This window comes from Melitaea cinxia, chromosome 27, assembly GCF_905220565.1.
Source record: "Melitaea cinxia chromosome 27, ilMelCinx1.1, whole genome shotgun sequence".
NCBI classification, from domain to species: Eukaryota; Metazoa; Arthropoda; class Insecta; order Lepidoptera; family Nymphalidae; genus Melitaea; species Melitaea cinxia.
The window spans coordinates 3,114,155-3,135,224 of record NC_059420.1 but is presented as its reverse complement, the minus strand read 5'-3'; the positions used below and the strand labels follow the sequence as shown (position 1 = coordinate 3,135,224).

Sequence of the window (21,070 nt, the reverse complement as noted above, 5' to 3'; positions counted from 1 at the left end):
GTCGCGGGCAACAGTTAGTGTATTATAAAACAAAGTCCCCACAAAAGTATGTGATCGATTCCCTCAAAATCTACTAGATGGATTTTCATGCGGTTTCACCATTTTTTGATGAGATGGATTTTGATGAGAGTTTCACTGGAAGTTTGCCGGGAAAACTTTGTGACACACTGATTTCAACGCGGGCGAAGCCGCGGGCACAGCTAGTATTATTATATTTGTGTGTTTGTGCATGTATGTGAGAGTGTATGTGGAAGTTTGTATATATGTATAAAAATATATAAAATATACAAATAATATGTACGAAAATATTATAATAAATAAACTTATAATTCCCTCAAAGTATTCGGCAACTTAAAACATAAGTATACGTGTCATAATCGACATTACAATCAGGGTGACTATGGAGATGAAGTTCTTCGTCGCCAGGCCCGGGATGGGTAAAGCTGACTCCGTACAGGATTCCAGATGTTGGAACAGCTCGTTATAATTCTTCGTCGGTTCATTCATCGCGTTAGTGGGCTCCGAGACACCAATCGCTGTGTCCCTAAACAACAAATCGCTGACCCCGTCGAATGATGAGTACATTCTTAGGTCAATCAGGCGGAAATTGGAGACGTAGCCGAAGTGTGAGTCTAGGGTGTCCAGCAAGACGTTTAAGCTTTTCGCGAGAGGATCATTACTGGAAACAAAGAAAAATTAATGCCAACATACAAAATAAAATAGAGTTTAGGCAACAAATAACTATTTCAGAAGATTATTAATCTAGTTAATGTGTACACAAGTTGAACAACGTATGGTAATGTTATAAGTATACCATTAACCATACTTGTCTGTGTGTCTAAGTGATTTACCGTCTAGCAAGAATTTCGGAGTCCACTACGAAGGCGAGCAGGCAGTTCTGATCGAGATTTACTCCAGTCGAAAGGGCGACGATGTTGTCGCGGCAGAGCATGCGGACTTGAGACGGGTGGAGACCAGCGGCTTGGAGGTTGGCTGAACAAATAACAAATATATCACAAAACAGTACAAAAATTATATGAAAAATGATATTTTTATCACAGCATATCTCACGATTAAATAAGTTTAAAATCTCGAAACGTAATTTTAACAGTTTTAGTACTATATTTTTTGTAAATATACATTTTCATACGGTTAGGGTGACAAACAAGCGTACGACTCACTTGATTGTAGGCGTCGCGAGTTGTCGTCCCTATCCTCGACCCTCCCCAGAACCTCTGGCTACCTTACCTCACCACAGAAACTCACAACTCTACTTGAAAACGAAATACTCTATTTGGTGGTAATCTTCTGCAAGATTCAGCTAATTTTCTAGTCGTGATGCTCCAGATTTTGAGCAGGATATTTTTTGCCGCACCGTAGAACACCTCAATAATTGCTATCAGATATAGAAAGGGTGACCGCCAAGTCGAAATAATTTAAAAACGGGATATTTACCATGTTTTTATTTACATTTTTCGGAGCTCGATATTTCGAGATAATCTACGAATGACTTGTAATTAAATACATCGTCAATATTCCGTTTTTCGAATTGTTTTAGTAATAAAAATAATCATGTTAATTTATAATCTTATGTCTAGTCGAAATTTCGAAAAGTTATATCAGGTAATTGGTTTCCGAAGAACAGACTTTACGTACATAAGAGTACTAGAAGTACTAGGATGGGGTCAGTTTATGTAAATGATTTTTTTATACATTTAGGAGAAGTGGCGTTCTTACCTTCAATGTTATAAAGTTCTACGAAAGCGATGTCAGCGTTCGGGTCAGCGAGACAGTGTAAGCTTCCAACTTTTCCATAATACTTGTTATTATCGTCATATGAACAGATAACTGGAATGGAAAAATTCATTAAAATGATGGAAAAATGTGTATTTTTGATATTAAGGCTATGTGACTTACATAATAATATTATTGAGTAAGTGACACAAGGTCGACGTTCTGGCCACATTTCTCTTAATTTAACATTCCGTAAAAATCTTTCACTAAGTACTAGAAGTTTTCAAAATTTCATTCAGTATTGAAATTAACCAGTTATAGCTATTCAGACAAGCGTTTTATTTTATTATAATTTAATTGATCGAGAACCGCTGCCAAGCTAAATGAGTGCGATGAGTCACAATTTTATTAAACTGAATATGCTACAAATTTAAATAAATGTGTTTTTCACTTACAGTCATCACCGCTTGGTATGGGTACAGTTGGCTTACAAACAGTGCACAAATTAGTTGCGTTGTATGTCTGAAAAGAGTTATTATCAAGAGCATATTTTTTGAAAACCTTAATATTCGGTCCTATTGCAGATGAACTTTCTCATAAGATTAACATGGCTTGCCTGGAGCAAGATCGACTGTCACTAATTTGATTTTATTTGAGAATGCATTTGTTGAAGGTTTCGGATAAAAATACTCAAGTGGATGTTGTATACACTGACTTTTGCAAAGCATTCGACAAGGTTCTATATTGTGAATTGTTAAAAAAGTTCTCATTGTACGGTTTCGGCTACGGCTACGGTATGGCTCGACGTTAGACTGGTTCAGATTTATTTAACACTAGCGACCCGCTCCGGCTTCGCAGGGGTATAAAATATAATTAGCGAATGACGTAGGCTATAATGGGATATCCATAAGAGATAGACATATACTATAGTGGAGTTTTCTGTAGACCTTTTATATTATACTTATTTTATAATGTACTAAGTATTGTAAACATAAATATATATTTATGTGTACAATACTTAGTACATTATTTTAATAAATCTCGTAGGATTCAGGCTGCGTTTGCAATGTAAGCGGAAAAAATGTAATTATTTACGATATCACATTAAAAACCTCAAAAATAACAGTATTTCTCCACTATTTAATGGATGTTATTATACATATAAACCTTTCTCTTCAATCACTCTATCTATCAAAAAAAACCGCATCAAAATCCGTTGCGTAGTTTTAAAGATTTGAGCATACATAGGGACATAAGGACATAGGGAAATAGAGAGAGAGAAAGCGACTTTGTTTTATACTATGTAGTGAAATCGCTATTTATATGTTCTAGCTAATGGGTTTGAATCAGATAAATTCATTATATCATCGGGTGTGCCGCAAGGGTCACACTTAGGGCCTATCCTGTTCAATCTGGTTTTGAATGACATTAGAAGTAGTAGAGTAGAAAAATTATTAATCAGCCAACGAGGTAAGCGTTTTCCAGCAGATAAATAATGACAAACAGCTTTATTAGCTAGTTACGTTCTTGCTATAGTTTAAATACTTACGCTTTCCGCAAGTGAGTGTGAGTTGTCAAGCGCACCGGGGGCACAGGCACTATCGAAGAACTCTCCGACAGCGCGCGCGTAGTCACACTCTGAACTGCTGATAACGGAACGCTCATGTGCCACTCTTAGGAACGCCACGTACGCTATACATACAAAAATAAATTTTCATAGATTAGAAAAAGAAAAGGACCTAAAATCGATTCCTGTGGTATGCGCATTTTTTTAATATATCCAGAAGACTTTCTTTCATTCATTGTTACATTTTAAATTATTTTAGAAGCAATGAGATTAAGAGTTAACGTTAAAAAACACAATAGTCGAGCTTACTGAGTAAAATTTTGTACAAAGGCAACTAAAGGACTTCTTGAGAGTAATGTTATATAACTGTGTTCTTTTGTAAGTTTGAGATACTTCTCCTGTCGGACTGCTACGAATTTTTCTGCCTTACCACAACTTCCGTTTTTAAATATTCCGTTTTATATCTGTGTGTTCACATACATCAAATTCTCAAAATGTCTCATTTACTTACACAGTCCACCGAATTCGGGGAAGCAAGCCTTTCTTCCGCGTAGGTTCTCAAAGCGGGTGATGTTTGAGGTGTTTTTCAACAACGCAACAACTCTTGTGAAGGATGACGGTGAGCTGCGGGAGCTCTCCACCAACTTCACTGGTGAAAGCCTGTAGTGTCTGTTGATGGAAAACGAAATTGCGGATATTGGTTAATTACTTAATTACGTTGTCAGATACAAACTTTATTGTTACGTATATTAAGAAAATTTTCCCAATTTATTATATAATTATCTGTTCTTTTCTGGGCTATTTGAGACTTACCTTTTTTTATATTGTTACAAACTTTTGTTCAGTATACACTTACGATAAGTGACTTAATTTGTTATTTTTAAAAATATTCTGTAATTAGCGAAACATAAGATATTAAAGCAATTCATAATTTAATTTCACAATTTTAAAAATCAACTCACTGTCTACCCAAATATCCATAATTAGCTTGAGACACCACGAAATCACCAGAATTGTCTCGGATATCAGCTAAACAATCGACCATGTTGTTTTTTAGTTGACAGGAAATAGTAGGTTCAATGCCGAGCGTATAAGCCGCTCCGCGAATCCAGTCGCATTTTGCGTGTTCTTGAGTAGAGATGGTACACCAACGACGGGCAGGGATGCAGGAAGCTGCGGAGTCGATAGTTGGCAAGCTACGAACTGAAAGTCATAATTAATTTATTTTGTTACAATTACGCTTATGAGCGTACCAACTACAAATATATACAAATTAGTAGTTATTATTCTTAATTAGACTTCACAAAAATACGGGTGGAATCTAAAGATTGTTCTGTATGATATATTAATTACGCAAAACTATGATATTCATAATATGATATGATATTTCTTTCTGAATTGAATGTCTGTCTTTGTGGGTCTGGTCACCGTTCCTTGGAGAGCAAGTTAAGCAGTCGATCCCGGTTGTTATCATACACACCTGATAGTGATCGTTACTCATAGAACCTATTAAGCAACTCATTACAGATAAACATAAAATGCGTATAAATAGTAAGGTATAAGCAACAAAAACGCGATTAACAATTATTATAAAAACACAATATACAGGGTTCGGCACTCGAAGTGTTACTAATACAAAATGCTGTAATTTTGTTAATTATAAGCATATTTAAATCTACTCCAGTCCATGTCATGGAAAACGAACTTTGTATACCGCCATCATTCTCCAGACGAAAATATCTGTCTGACAAATACTATCTGAAACTTTCCTCTACAAAAAATGAATATTTACGCAAACTCATTTTAGATTTAGAAATTTTGACTCAATCGTGTGGCCCTTACTGGAATAAATATGGTAAGCCGTATATAATTGACAGTCATATATATTTAAAAGAGTGCCGAATAAACTCATTTGAAATATGCCCCTCTTTTCAAATTCCTCCACAAAATTTTACAATTCCACTTAGGACGATTTGCCTACCGACTATTCCTTCTCTTACTAGTTCAAAAAAGAATTTTCCTTCACAAAAAATGAGAAAAATTGTTGAAACTCACCTCAAAACAACGTATCCGGACTATGTTCATATATACACTGACGGATCGATAATCAATGACTCAAAAGGTTGTTCCTTTTTTGATTCAAAAAACAATTTTCAAGTCAATTTTACTGTTTCAAATTCATATATTCCAATAATTAGTCTGGAACTTATAGCAATTTGAGAGGCTCTGTCATATATAGAAAGCTCAGAATACAAGAATGTACTTATAGTTTCAGATTCCCAAAGTAGTTTGTACCATTTGATTTCCTGTGCCGAGGATGGATTAGGAAGAAATGAGGCTTTCCACATTATTAAGTGTATTTTAAAATTAATACGTAATGGGGTAAATGTCCGACTTCAGTGGGTGCCATCTCACGTCGGTATTCGTGGCAATGAGATAGCCGACCTCTTGGCAAAAATAGCATCATATGATGGGATTCCAATCGACGTGACTTCCCATTACACTGATTTCCTGGGTCTAATGAAAAGAGCCTACTCGGCATGGGACTTATATTTTCAAGTTAAATCTGGGGATAAAGGCTTGTGGTACCGAACTTTGTCAGACAAACCGCCAAATGTTCCATGGTTCTGTAAAGTTAAACTTAACAAACGAGACCTTTCACTTGCTTTCAGAGTTCGATCCTACCACCTTCCACTTAATTGTTTTCTTTATCTTATGCGAAAAACTAATAGTCCTAACTGTACCGTCTGTGGCTCCCATGAGGATCTTTACCATGTACTCATGGAATGTACCAGAAATGAACCCTTGAGACAGGAACTCTTAACAGAAATTGATTGTGGCAGGGAAAACCTCTTTTTCTTTTTCCATAACGTTTTTAGCTCTAAATTAACAACAACTTTCAGCGATAGAACCCTCAGCTTCATATTTCACTCTATGTTCCTCAGACAATCAGACTCAGACGACCAGACTATGTAAATAATTGTATACAGATCTAGTATTTAAGACTTATGAGCCGACTTAGCCTTTATGGCTGTATGGCTATAATAAAGAATAAAAAAAAAGCATATTTATTTTAAAACTTTAGTATCGAAAAGAAAAACATATAAAATAAATAAAAAAAGAAATTATTGTTCAATATGACCACCTTTAGCGCGGATAACAGCATCGAGTCTGACCAAGAAGGCTTCACACGCTGCACGAATGTGGTCTGCTGGTATTTTGTTCCATTCTCGGCGGAGAGCAATCTTTGAGGCGTCGACCGTCACATTTTTTTTGTTGACACTTTGGCTTCTAGAATTGACCATATAGAAAAATCCATTGGGTTTAAGTCCAGGGAATATGGTGGCCATTGTTGCGAAGAAATGAAGCTTGGAACATTTTCTTGTAAAAAAATTTGGGTTTAACGTGCTTTGTGGGATGGTGTCGAGTCTTGTTGAAAGGTCCAATGATTTCTACCAAATTGTTTACGTGCCCAAGGTAACAAAGCATCGTTTAAAATGTTTTTACGGTAGATCTGCTGGTTTATCTTTACACCCTGGTCAATGAAAACGAGAGGTGAGCGTCCCGTGGTAGTTACCGCAGCCCAAACCATCACAGATGCTGGTGCTTGCTTTCGCAAGGCAATTCGTTGGTCTAAATTGTCATTTGATTTACACTTTAACCATACGCGATCATTTTGTTTGTTCACATATTGCTGAACCGTAAAATTTTTTTCATCGGACAATACCAAATTTTCAAGCATGCCACCAACGTGCAAGTGCTTGTTCTTAGCTCTTTCTAGACGAGTTGCCTTTTGTGCAAGTGTTAGGTCTTGCACTTTTTGTAATTTGTAGGGCTTCAGTTGAAGTTTATTTTTCAATATGCTTCCTATGCTCCGGGCAGATAAATTAAGACTTTTCGCCAATTTATCTGCGCTTTGTCGTGGATTTCGTTCAATTCTAGCCTTTACCTTTCGAACCATTTCTGATGATGTTGCTGTTGTTGGATGTCCACCTCCATGGCGTTTTTTGATGCTACCCGTATCATTGTAACGCGTGATGATTCGATACACAAACATTTTGTTCAAATGTAAATGGCCTAGCTCATTAACGATGACTGATTGCGATTTTCCAGCCAAATACAAAGAAATGACAATGTTTCGTTTGACTTCCATCTGCAAAACTTTTATTAACAACGACGAAAAATAATAGGCTTTTGTAAGTTTATTAACAATACAATAGACTAAGGAATGTGAAAAAATGGGCGCCATACTGTAAACAGTTTAGTTGCTATGACAATGTAAAGTTAGTAACACTTCGAGTGCCGAACCCTGTATAAAAAAAAAAAAAATAGAAAGACACACAAGATTACGTTAACACCGTAGTTTTATATAGGTTGGTCTGTATATCGGTCAATTGACGTCACAAAAAAATTTAGTTCGGTATGTTTTCAGTGGTGGCCACCATAATTAAATATATAAATTAACTAGCTGTGCCAGCGGCTTCACCCGCGTTGAAATCAGTGTGTCAAAAGTTTTCCCGGCAAACTTCCAGTGAAACTCTCATTAAAATTGGCTTAGTCGTTCCGTAAAGCTTCCTCTTGAACCGCGTGAAAATCCGTTCAGTAGATTTTGAGGGAATCGATCACATACACTTTTGGGGACTTTGTTTTATAATACACTAACTGTTGCCCGCGACGTTCGCGTGATTATGAAGATATGCATTACTTTTAAGATGTTTAACGCAAATTATTTTTTTATTTCAGTCACTTGAAATGCTTATCACACTGAGTAACTATTTAAAAGGCACAATTTAGTATAATTTAATAGTTATTTTTATAAAAACCTCTCTATGCACCACATTTTTAGTTTTATTTTCAGGCTGCAGTATAAATAACCTGAAAAAAGGCGAACTTACAACTGCTGTATATGTTTCATACAAACTATCAACCCCAATTAGACCCCTTTAGCCGTGGAATATCGCAAAATCCGTTCTTAGCGGAAACCATAAGGTCGAAATTATTAAAATTATCGTATTTGAATTTAAAGCTAAAAAGTTGAGTATGTGTAACTCACGGAACGAAATATTTTGACTTTATACCACCATTTTCATAGCTTAAATTACAGCTACGAGCTGGTTATTTTGTGGATAAAAGTACAACTCATGCAAATTCGGTTGCAAATAAATAAAAGTCTAAAATGTCTTTTACTTTTTTAATTTTTTTTTAATATGGTCATGTTGAAATTCCTCAAAAAATCGAAAAAAACCATGACTCCTAAACCATAAAAAATCGCGGAACATGCATGGGGATGTTTTTGATACCCCAAAACACGTACCTAAATTTTTTTTAGGACGACAATTGACTGACTACCATGTATAACTTGATAACTTCCAATGAAACAACAATTTGCACGTATTTTTAAAAAGCAATAAACAATATGTAATAATTAAGATTATCTCTTACTGGGTTGTGTGTAGCTTAGAACCGTATTAGGTGTATCTTGATACGCAATTCGTGTGTAACTTCCACCAATAATGGCGTTAAACAGATTTGTTTGCCAAGTGATTGGGCCAAAGGTTACTCCATGTGGCCACCATTGTCTCAAACTGCTCAGAACTTCAGAGGATCTTGTTCTAGAAAGGTAAAAAATATAGGATGAGGCCACCTTAGACAATTTATATATACTTTATTGCACTAAAAAAAGAATATACAGTAAATTACATGTATAATTGATGGAAAATTCAGAGATACTAAGAACTTCATCATTATCATCATCATTACAGCTTATACAGTCCACAGCTGAACATAGGCTCCACAAGTTTACGCAAAAAATAACGTGAACTCATGTGTTTTGCCCATAGTCATCACGCTGGGCAGGCGGGTTGGTGACCGCAGGGCTGGCTTTGTCGCACCGTAGACGCTGCTGCCCGTCTTCAGCCTGTCTATTTCAAAGCCAGCAGAGGGGGTGACTATAATAAATAATAATAAATACTCTTTATTGTACACCACAAAGAAACATTACAACAAAAGTGATACATGAAAAGAAGGATGTACAAAGGCGGTCTTATCGCTAAGAGCGATTTCTTCCAGACAACCTTTGGGCATAGGACATAGCGAAGAAAAAGAGAAGCGGTAGGGAAGTGTACAAACAGTTGATGAAGAATTGGCATATAGATAACAAGCAGTATGATATTAACAGAAGTAAATATACATATACACATTTATATACACACAATATACATACACATACATATATACAAATAAATATATACATATATACTACATAAACAAAATACTACATAATATATATATATATTTATGGAGCTGATAATGATATTTATGAGGTATTTAGTGACAAAAAAAGCGCCTTTAGATATTTTTTAAAACAAGTAAGAGATTGAGCTTTTCTTATAGAGAGAGGAAGAGAGTTCCAAAGTTGTACAGCTTTAACAGAAAAGGAGTTTGAATAAAAGGAAGTAGTATGAGAAGGAGTTTTGAGTGTTAAGGTTGAAGATGACCTGAGGGAACGTTCATGAGTGTCACAGAGAAACTCAAAGCGATTTTTTAGATAAAGCGGTGTATCTGGATGGAAAAGTACACGATAAAGTACTTTCTTTAGAAAGGATGTGAGTATTCCTGAGAAAGCGGATAGGGAGCCACTTGAGTTGATTACAAAAATCGGAGACATGGTCATATTTGCGAAGACCAAATATGAACCGTATGCAGAGATTCTGGAGGCGCTCAAACTTATTTAACTGCTCATCTTTAAGATCTAGGTAACAAATATCAGCATAGTCAAGAATCGGTAGTAGGAGTGACTGTGCTAACGCAATTTTGGTAGGCATAGGAAGAAAATATTGAAGCCGGCGGAGGGATCCGATAGCTGATGTGTCCACGAGAGGTGACTGTCAAAAATTATACCGAGATTTTTTACTTTATCGCTGTAATTAATAACGGTGTTATTAAAAATGACGGGTGGTATAAGTGACCAGTCAATAATTCGAGACACTAGTTTTAAACTACCGATGATAATGACTTGACACTTAGAAGAATTGACGTTTAGACCGTATGATTTACTCCAACTATGAATGTTGTCCAAGTCATTATTCAACTCAATTATAGAGGTCGGCAAGTCCACTAATTTTGCATGAGAGTAAATTTGGAGATCGTCTGAATACAGTTGATAGGGAGAAGATATGTGAGGACCGAGAGAGTTTATGAAGATCGAAAAAAGAAGAGGAGACAACACGCCACCTTGTGGAACGCCGGCAATTACGTTTAACCAGTCTGAAAATGAATTTTCGACACGCAGACGCTGCCGCCGTCCGCACAAGCAACTATGAAACCAGCCAATTGCCGATGGAGATATGCCAAGAGAACACAAGAAGGCCAGTAGAATATCAAAATCGACAGTATTAAACGCATTGCTAAAGTCTAGCAGGGTCAATACCGTGAGATTATGTCCATCCATAGCTAATCGAATGTCGTCAATGATTTTGACCAGAGCCGTAGCCGTACTATGACCTTTACGGAAACCGGACTGATAAGGATTTAGGAGATTGTTTCAGTGCAGGAACAGTGAAAGCTGCTGATGGACAAGACGCTCTAAGATTTGACAAAAAAGGAAGGATTGATATTGGACGAAGATCAGAAAAGGCGATGGAATTAGATTTGTTGGGTAAAGGAATAATTTGAGCGTCTTTCTAGCAGGTAGGAAAAATATTGGTACACAAGGATTCGTTTAGGATATGAGTAATAAGAGGTAGAAGGGAATCTAAGATAGGGATGATCATATTACGGCTAATAGAATCAGAACCCACGGCATCTGAATTAACGGCTAATATGCTCTTCTTGACATCACAGATACATCACAGATATATTCTTTGACGTCGTAACCCACATAGCAATACAATTATATTTTCCATATATTGTTATGGCATATTTGGCTTACCTGGTTGCAACGATAGTGCTCCAGGGTTGTTTGACAAATGAGCAAGGAGCTGTAACTGCGCCTAAAGCTTCGTGAGATAGAATCCTTATGGAGCCATCTTCACAGAGTGCAGCAAACGATGTTACCAGTTGGGGTTTGCGGACCTGTCAATTATATATTAGTATTTTTAGAGTCGTAACAACAGGTATACACTCTTTATGTTTCCAGTCCCGAAAATAATTATGAATGGCTGTTACTACTTATGTAATAATTGCTTCATAGCTTATTTTTTACAGTTCTTCCGAAATAATTCGTCTTCTTAATCAGGCCCAGTTTAAATAGATTTGGTACTAGAATATTTCAAGGTATTCTTTGTCATTCGTCATTTGAAGGTACATTAATCCTATTCAGATTCATTCTTTTTATTGTCAAGTAATAATTTCTTATGTACTCCAAAGTTGGTAAATAAGCGTACGGTCCGCCAGATGGTAAGCAGATAGGTTACTATATACGCCCACAATACCAGGAGCATTGCAAACCCTTTACCGACCCTAGCTGCAACACTCGCTAAGAACTCTGGATACCTTACTCTTTTTTTATATGTCTTTTTTTTTTATATGTCACTAGGTCGGCAAACAAGCTTACGGCTCACCTGATGGTAAGCGATTACCGTAGCCTATAGACACCTGCAACACCAGAAGCATCGCAAGCGCGTTGCCGACCCAATCCCCAATCCCCCAGGAGCTCTGGTCACCTTACTCACCAACAGGAACACAATACTGCTTGAAAACAGTATTATTTTGCTGTGATCTTCTGTAAGGTCGAGGTACTACCCCAGTCGGGCTGCTCCGTATTTTGAGCAGGAAATTCCTGCTGTGCCCTACCTCAGTTAAGTTACTCGCCACAAGAATGCCACACTAGTAGTACAATAGTATTATTTGACTGTGATCTTAACTAAGGTTAGGTTACGTCACGAATCTTACCAAGGGCGGATCTACTGCCGAAAAATTTCACCGGATATAATGGATCGTTTATTAACATATCCCTTATGCGTACACAACGCCACCGCCCAGAACCCTCATGTACTTGTAACGTGTGTCGGTTAACAATTTAATTAAAACTGAATTGGCCGAAATCAGGTCTCACTTTCTCTTGTGATTATTTTTATACCTAAATCCAAAATCGCGATGCGCGGAAAATAGTTAGAAATCAAATTCAAAAGTCTTTTATATGTCATGATTGTTCAATGAGCGAGTTTCGGTGTTTGTGAGCACAACCTTGTTTGAGAGCTAGATCTACGCCTGAATCGGGCTCTGAATTTTGAGCAAGACATTTTCTGCCTCCTCTCAACAAAAGTTACAATAAGACTGGCGTGTGCTCAGCTTTTACTTTAAATAGAATAATGAAAGGTCGCTTAGACAGAATATAAAATCATCATATCAAAAATTTCGGTTCGAAAATTCGTTCCATAGCTTAATTGGCTAGAGCACCGACACGGTCAGTCGGAGATGCAGGTTCGATCCACGCTGGAACGGTCGATTTTTGATATGATATAAAAAAAAAATTTTATAATTTTCTAATGATGAAAGAAAGTTATTGAACTAACACGAAAGTATGTCCGAACGTGTTGCCAAGCTACAAATGCAACAGTGCTGGCATCGTTCTCTCTGAGACACTCCAAAGCTTGGATATGTCTGTTGTTAATGTCCATATTTTCGATGACGGGTCCGTATTTGATTGTGTAATTTTTGCAGAGGTTGTTCTCACCACAGAGCGTACATAGAGAAGAATAACGGTTTTCTGCAAAAGATATAATAATTGATATCAAGATTTTGTAGTATAAACATATTTATAATCAAACTTATTATTTTTTTAAGAGCTTAAGTACTTACTGAGTTCAGCATCAATAGTCAAATTCGCGCTCCAGGGTCCAGGGCGGCAGGCGCTGGTGAAGAATTTGCTTAAAGTATCGACTTCTATTTCTTCGGCCGTCTTTCCACTCGTATCAGCGTCTGGGCAACGGTCAGTGCGAGCAACCTGACAGATTTAACAAGATAAAATTACATGTACATAGTAACAACACCTATATTGCCTACACACAATTAATATGTATAATAGACAAGACCATAATTCATACTCGAGAGACCACTTGGGTCGTGATGTTTACTTGACTATTATACCTCATAGCTTGTTACTGTGTAGACCGTTTCAATAATTATTTTTTTTTTTTTGATCGAAAGGCGGCGCTTGTAATGTGGTCTTATTTAAATCTGATCAAGATCTGGTCAAGAATTTTTAAGAAATCTTTGATAACGCGTGTTTACTTGAAAATGTTTTCGATGAAATGATGAAATGAATGATCCGATGAAATGAAACTAGCTTTACGTTGAAAAAGAACTAAAATGCTATTTAGCCTACTTCGGTGATTGGACTAATTAATCAATCACATGAATAATATTAATCAATTCAAATCAGTAACTCCAGACTAGCGCGTTCAAAAACAAACAAACAAACAGGTGTTCAACATGATTTTCAAATTGAATTGAATTAAGTCTTCGCTCTTTCAGCGATAAGATCGCCTTTGTACATCTTTCATTTTATGTTTTTTTTTTTGTTTCTTTTAATGGTGTACAATAAAGAGTTTTATTATTATTATTAAGTTTTGGTAAGTTCGGTGTCGGCATTAGTAAGTTCCAACATCAATAACTTTTTAAATAAATTAAAGGATAGTATAATCTCTTTGGGTTGTCTGGAAGAAATGGCTAGATAGCCATAAGTCTGCCCATTATACTTCACACTCTGTTACTGCCTTAAAATATATTTAATGTGCAAAATGTAGTTCTGTTGTAAAATTAACTATAAATCTATACAAATAAACAAAATTAGCGTGTCTGTTTGTAATATTAAAATAACCGATTGAGTTCTTGGCAACACTGAAATTCGATCGCATAAAAATTCGACCAATCAGTGGCTTTCGTAAAATCTGTTATCATACCTTTTTAAATATTTGTCACTTAGGATCTGCTCCTTCGATGGTTACACACGCGTAAATATAATTAAATTGTTTTACACGATAATATAGTTTTTTTAAACGCAACGATTTTATTATTTCAAAACCCAGTAGGTATCTAATACCGACTTTTACTAAATGCATATGGATGTATACACGGTGCATATACCAAAGTAACATTTTTTTATAATTTTTGTCTCTCTGTCTGTCTGTCTGTCTGTTTGTTCCGGCTAATCTCTGAAACGGCTGGACCGATTTTGACGGAACTTTCACTGGCTGATGTAATAAGGAGTAACTTAGGCTATTTTTATTTTACAAATTTATTTATTTTCTAATTCTGCGAACACAATCATATTTTTTTTAATTCCACGCTGACGAAGTCGTGGGCACAGTTCATCATTACAGCCTATACAGTCCACTGCTGGACATAGGCCTCCACAAGTTTACGCCAAAAATAACGTGAACTCATGTGTTTTGCCCATAGTCACCACGCTGGGCAGGCGGGTTGGTGACCGCAGTACTGGCTTTGTCGCACCGAAGACGCTGCTGCCCGTCTTCGGCCTGTGTATTTCAAAGCCAGCAGTTGGATGGTTATCCCGCTATCGGTCGGCTTCTTAAGTTCCAAGGTGGTTGTGGAACCTTGTTATCCCTTAGTCGCCTCTTACGACACCCACGGGAAGAGAGGGGGTGGCTAAATTCTTTAGTGCCGTAGCCACACAGCACAGTTAGTCTATATAAATAAAAATGATTGTTGCTAAGCGCATAACTCGAGAATGACTCGACCAATTCGGCAGATATAATTTTTTTGTATGTTCCTTAAGGCTCACGGAAGGTTTTAATTTAAAAAAAAATACAGAAAAAAATATTTTTTGCTATTTACTTTTGACGGAACGAAGTCTGTCCGGGCTAGTAAATAATAAAAGCAATGGTAATGTATACGTATAAAAATAGAAAAAGGAACGAATAATATTTAAAATGTAAAATTGTTGACATCTATCGAAAAATTGTTTAAAAAAAGTATAAAGTAAAGTGCCTCGGAGAGCACGTTAAGCCGTCGCTCCCGGTTGTTATCACGTACACCTGATAGCGATCGTTACTCATAGTAGGGAATATATCCGCCAACCCACATTGGAACAGCGTGGTGGATTAAGCTCTGATCCTTCTCCTACATGGGGAAAGAGGCCTATGCCCAGTAGTGAGATATTACAGAGTGAAGCGTATAAAATAAAGTTTGGTATCATTATAATATAAATAGTTCGAATGAGAACGCCACAGTATCATGCTGTTTTTTATCATTTTTATTGTAATCACTTCAAATAAACTTACCAGCTTTTCCAAAGTCTTCAGCACGCGTGGCGACCACCGCTCAGCTTGATCGAAGCCTGGATGGCAGTATTTACCACCGCGGAGGCCTTCAAAGCCACCAGTGTGAGTAGCTGGGACTATGGCTACTGCTTCAAAGGCGTACGTATCTGATAAAAACGAAATATTGATTATTTTTAAAGAATAAAATAAGACAATTAGAGAAGTCTTAGTAGAGTTTTTTATAAATTCGGTCAAAAAATAAATGAATAATATTTCCCACTTGACTAGCCTGTTGGCGCAGTTTTTAGTACTCTGCTTTCTGCTCCGGAGGTTGTGAGTTCGAATTCCACCCCGAGTCTGGGTGTAATATAAATATTATTATTATTAACTTTTATGTATGTTTATCAAAAAAAAAACTAACGCACTGATTAGATTTAGTTATATTATTATTTAGTTTTATTATATTTAATTTGGATGTTGTGCTCGGTTGTCATTGAAACTAAAATTTAGAAATATGTATTATTTTGCAATTTTATAATAATAATAATAGCTTTATTTAAAAATAAACATTTTAAACAAATGGTAACAATTACAAAAGTTCACTTATGCATAAGGTTAAATACACAAAATTTTGAGTTCAGACTGATCATCCTATATGGATTATAGATATAATCTGTGTTAAGGATGATCAGCCAACCTCCCCTATGCTACAATATAATTTTGGCACAAGTTCTATAAAGAAGGAGTAGACATATTTACAACAGATACAATCTTAAAAAGTAATAAAGCATAAGATGCTGAATAAGAAATCAAGTGTATTTGAGTTAGTTAGTGTATGTATGTATTTTGTATTATTTTTATTGATTTGTGTTTTGTTACTGTGTCAAAAATAAATAAAATAAATAAATAAGTACGTACATAGTCGGGCTGTTCCAAATTTTGAGGAGGATGAGTTCTGCGCCCTATTTCAGTGAATAAAATAAGACAATATGACTATATAAGTATTACCTTGTCTTGTGCGGTCCCGGATAGACGCCACCACGTGAGTTTCGTGTGGTATTTGGTGAGCTAGTAGCATTGTTTCCTCCTCAGTAAAAACTCCAAAATCAGCATCACCTCTCGCCAACCGAAGAGCACATTCAGGCCTAGAGAAAATATTGCACTATTGACACATTTATACATACATACATACATACATACATATATATATATATATATATATATATATATATATATATATATATATATATATATATATATATATATATATATAACACTCTATAAATATATATTTTTACTGTTTGCCACGTCCTCCCGTGACCATGGTTGCTGTGAAGTATCCGAAACGTCGGGCATATAAAAAATTTAATAAACTACGATAAAATCCGAAAAATTTATTTCATTGTAATACGTGACCGCGTATTAGAAAACAATATAAAAAATGTCACTTACTTAGACTGAACATTGTCGCACACCACTTGACTGCCAGCGTTGTCTAAGTTTGCACAGAGGTCTGGATTAGCGTTGACCATGCAGACTCGATCTAAGCAGAAAACAAGAGTTAACAACAACGAATATTAAACATTATCGTCAGCTGACATAATAAATCTACATATTAAAGGCGTTTTATTTATTTATATTTCATCATTACAGCCTATCACAGTCCACTGCTGGACATAGGCCTCCATAAGTTTACGCCAAAAATAGCGTGAACTCATGTGTTTTGCCCATAGTCACGACGCTGGGCAGGCGGGTTGGTGACCGCAGTGCTGGCTTTGTCGCACCGAAGACGCTGCTGCCCGTCTTCGGCCTGTGTATTTCAAAGCTAGCAGTTGGATGGTTATCCCGCCACCGGTCGGCTTTTTAAGTTCCAATGTGGTAGTGGAACTGTGTTATCCCTTAGTCGCCACTTTCGACACCCACGGGAAGAGAGGGGGTGGCTAAATTTTTTAGTACCGTAGCCACACAGTACATGTATCAAATATTGGTAGCAAAATAAACAGACTGTCATGTCTAAAAAGTGCAGGCCGCTTCTCGAGACATGCCGCACTTAACGATATCACACGCCGGTCCCTTGCCACCGTCAACGTGCCAAGTCTACTTGAGCCGACTGGTATTGCAAGAGACGATGGCAAGAGACCGGACGGCATGAGTTTGATTCCATGGAAGATGGGCCGGGTGCTGGTATAGGATACAACCTGTTCAGACACGCTGGCCCCTTCCCATCTACACGGAACCAACACAACAGAGTTGGTGCGGCTTGTGAAGCGGCTGAAAAAACAAAAGCAGACAAATACAGGGGTCTAGGCTGCGAATATGATTTGTCCCATTCAGTGTCGAGACCCTTGGACGGACCAAGGGTAGGGCTAGGGCGCTACAAAACTTTTTAAGGAAATAGCAAAAAGGTTATTCGACGTCACAGGAGACCGAAGAGCTGGCAGCTACTTCGGACTAAGAATTAGTCTTGATATTCAAAGGTGGAACGCTGCCAGTATCTTCGGAACCTTGCCTAAAGGGACTCCTTTTAATAATATTTTTTAGTTATAATGCATATGTATATATACTTAAGGTTTTTTTAGTTTAATGTAATTTATCTTATTATTGTTTTTTTTTATTAGTGTAACTTGTTATTTTGCTTTTATTTTTTTTGAAATGTTAATTAATGTGACTTAATCACCATTGAAATGTGCTATTTAACCGACTTCCAAAAAAGGAGGAGGTTCTCAATTCGACTGTTATTTTTTTTTTTTTTAATGTATGTTACATCAGAACTTTTGACCGGATAGACCGATTTCGACAAATTTTGTTTTAATCGAAAGGTGGTGTGTGCCAATTGGTCCCATTTAAATTTATTTGAGATCTAACAACTACTTTTCGAGTTATATCTAATAATGCGTTTTTACTTGACGCTTTTTTCGTCGACCCAAGTTGTATTATACCGCATAACTTTCTACTGGATGTACCGATTTTGATAATTCTTTTTTTGTTGAAAAGGGGATATCCCTAGTTTAGTACCGTAATAAGGAAACCAGGATCTGATGATGGGATCCCAGAGAAATCGAGGGAAACTCTCGAAAATCCGCAATAACTTTTTACTGGGTGTACCGATTTTGATAATTTTTAATTTAATCAAAAGCTGATGTTTATCATGTGGTCACATATAAATTTTATCGAGATCTGATAACTACTTTTTGAGTAATCTTTGATAACGCGTAGTTACTTGACTATTTTTTCATCGATCTACGTTGTATTACTTGTCGATGTAATTGAAGTCGGTTTTTTTTCGTTTGTGAGCAAACACAATTATTTAAGTTTTAGAGTAGTATTTGAATTAATAAAGTTTATTTATTTAGAACTATCTAAATTGTAACCCAATGTACCTATATATGTATATATCTATACTAATATTACAAAGAGCTAAAGTTTCTAACTTTGTTTGTTTATAGGGGGTAAGGTCTTCGCAAACACAGCTCCGATCACGAAAATTCTTTCACTAATAGAAAGCTACACTATTCAGGAGTGACATAGGCTATATTTTATTGTGATTGAACGAAAAATTCAGTGTGTTGATGTTAGTTACAATACTCCTCCGAAATTGCTGGACTGATTTTTATGAAACTTTGTGTGCGTATCAAGCAAAGTTACAAGGATAGGGGGGGATTAAGGGGGATAATAACATATATTCTGCTGTGTGGTTACGGCAGTAAAGAATATAGCCACTCCTTCTCTTCCCGTGGGTGTCTTAAGAGGTGACTAAGGGATAGCACACTTCCACTACCACCTTGGAACTTAAAAAGCCAAAAGATGGCGGGATAACCATCCAACTGCAGGCTTTAAAATACACAGACCGAAGACGGGCAGCAGCGTCTTCGATGCGACAAAGCCAGCCCTGCGGTCACCAAGCTACCTGCTCAGCGTGGTGACGATGGGCAACACACATCAGTTCACGCCATTTTTGGCGCGAGCTTGTGGAGGCATGACCAGTAGTGGACTGCCATAGGCTGCAGTGATGATGATGAATAACATATATGGCAAAACAACGTTTACGGGGTCAGCTAGTATTATTATAAACTAAGGTAGTGTACCCAATGTTATCGCTCTTCTGCATATTGAGGCTGTTTAAAATCAATTTACTACCCAAATTATCAGAAATTTATCCAGCTAATCTGTACGGTTTCACTCTCGCTGATATGGTAAGTTATTGTTCTCTTTATGAGTCATAACGTGATGTTTGGCCGCCTAAATTATAGTGACATCATTCAGTATCATTAGGGTGGTAAATTAGTCATAGTCTACGAAACAACCTACAATGCTAGATGCATCACAAGTGCTTTGCCATAATCGCTTTCTTGCCCAGAACCTCTCGTTACCTTATAACTGAAATGCTACTTGAAAGCAGTATTATTTAGCTGTGATCTTCTTAGGTTACTTAATACCTCACAGTCGGACTGCTCCAAGTTATGTGTAAGATATTTCCTTCTGTGCCCCACCTCATATCATTGTGAATTTTACTCAAATATGTAAAAGAAACTAATGCCCAATAATACTTATAGGACACTAGCTGTATGCTGCAACTCAGAAACCTGTGTGGGCTCATGCACAACACTTTGCTGAAGATCATGATATGAACAAGGGCATAGTTTACGATTCTGTAAAGGACATACAGACCAACTTTCATATTTATATAGATAGATTTCAGTAATTTTTAGTATATGACAATTTTAAATTGCGTAATTTAAGAGTTAAATCGTAAAAAGTAAAGATACTTTTTTTACGGAATTGTTGTAATAGCACGTTAATTCGTATCTTTTAACTGTCATATGACCATTATCAATTATTTTTACTTTGATAAGCATTCCACACTAAGGCGAGCCGTATGAATCATTATGTACAAATATTTTTTATGGAGTAACATGACATTGGAATACATATTTATAATTTGGTAACTATACATATTTAGCAATGCTATAGACTGAACACGTCCCATTTTGGGCTTCGAAAACTAATTCACAACTCTTCTATGAAAGAGAATATAATAATAATAATATCTATTGTACACCATAGATGCAAACAAAAATTGTACAATTAGAGGAAAATGTGTGAAGGAGGTCTTATCGTTAGAAGAGCGATTTCTTCCAGACAACCTTTGGTTATAGGACATGGCATAGAAAAGCGGTTAGGAAATATACGAATAATTGTTATATAAATTTATGTATATATTCCATTCAATAATGAGTATTTAGAACATAATTCAATAATACTGCATTGCGCGTTAAGGAATGTATTAATATTATGTGTATTGAGGTAAGACACAGCAAGCAAATTATCCACCTCAATCTGGAATAGCCCGAAAGGGAAATATCATAACTTTACCGAAGATCACAGCCAAATGATAATGCTGAGCTGTGTTGTATGCCAGTAGTAGTATAAGGTGGTCATTACTCCTAGGTGTGTTTACGCTAAAAGCAAAAAAGGATCAGCAATGTGCTTGTGATCCTCCAGGTTTTACGAGCGTCCATAAGCTACGTCATCGCTTACCACCAAG

At 36.5% G+C, this 21,070-nt stretch overlaps 1 protein-coding gene across 1 annotated transcript; it reads right to left on the bottom strand.

The window, feature by feature from the left end:
- Positions 1 to 351: 351 nt before the first annotated feature.
- Positions 352 to 17,057, bottom strand: LOC123667279 (transferrin-like). Its single transcript, XM_045601236.1, has 14 exons — positions 16,978 to 17,057; positions 16,534 to 16,670; positions 15,547 to 15,692; positions 13,103 to 13,247; positions 12,817 to 13,010; positions 11,232 to 11,374; positions 6,956 to 7,173; positions 4,264 to 4,504; positions 3,813 to 3,970; positions 3,284 to 3,426; positions 2,190 to 2,256; positions 1,738 to 1,848; positions 852 to 993; positions 352 to 679 (listed from the first exon to the last, which is right to left on the bottom strand). The coding sequence occupies exons 1-14, from the start codon at positions 17,055 to 17,057 to the stop codon at positions 352 to 354; spliced, it is 2,253 nt and encodes a 750-aa protein (XP_045457192.1).
- Positions 17,058 to 21,070: the final 4,013 nt, after the last annotated feature.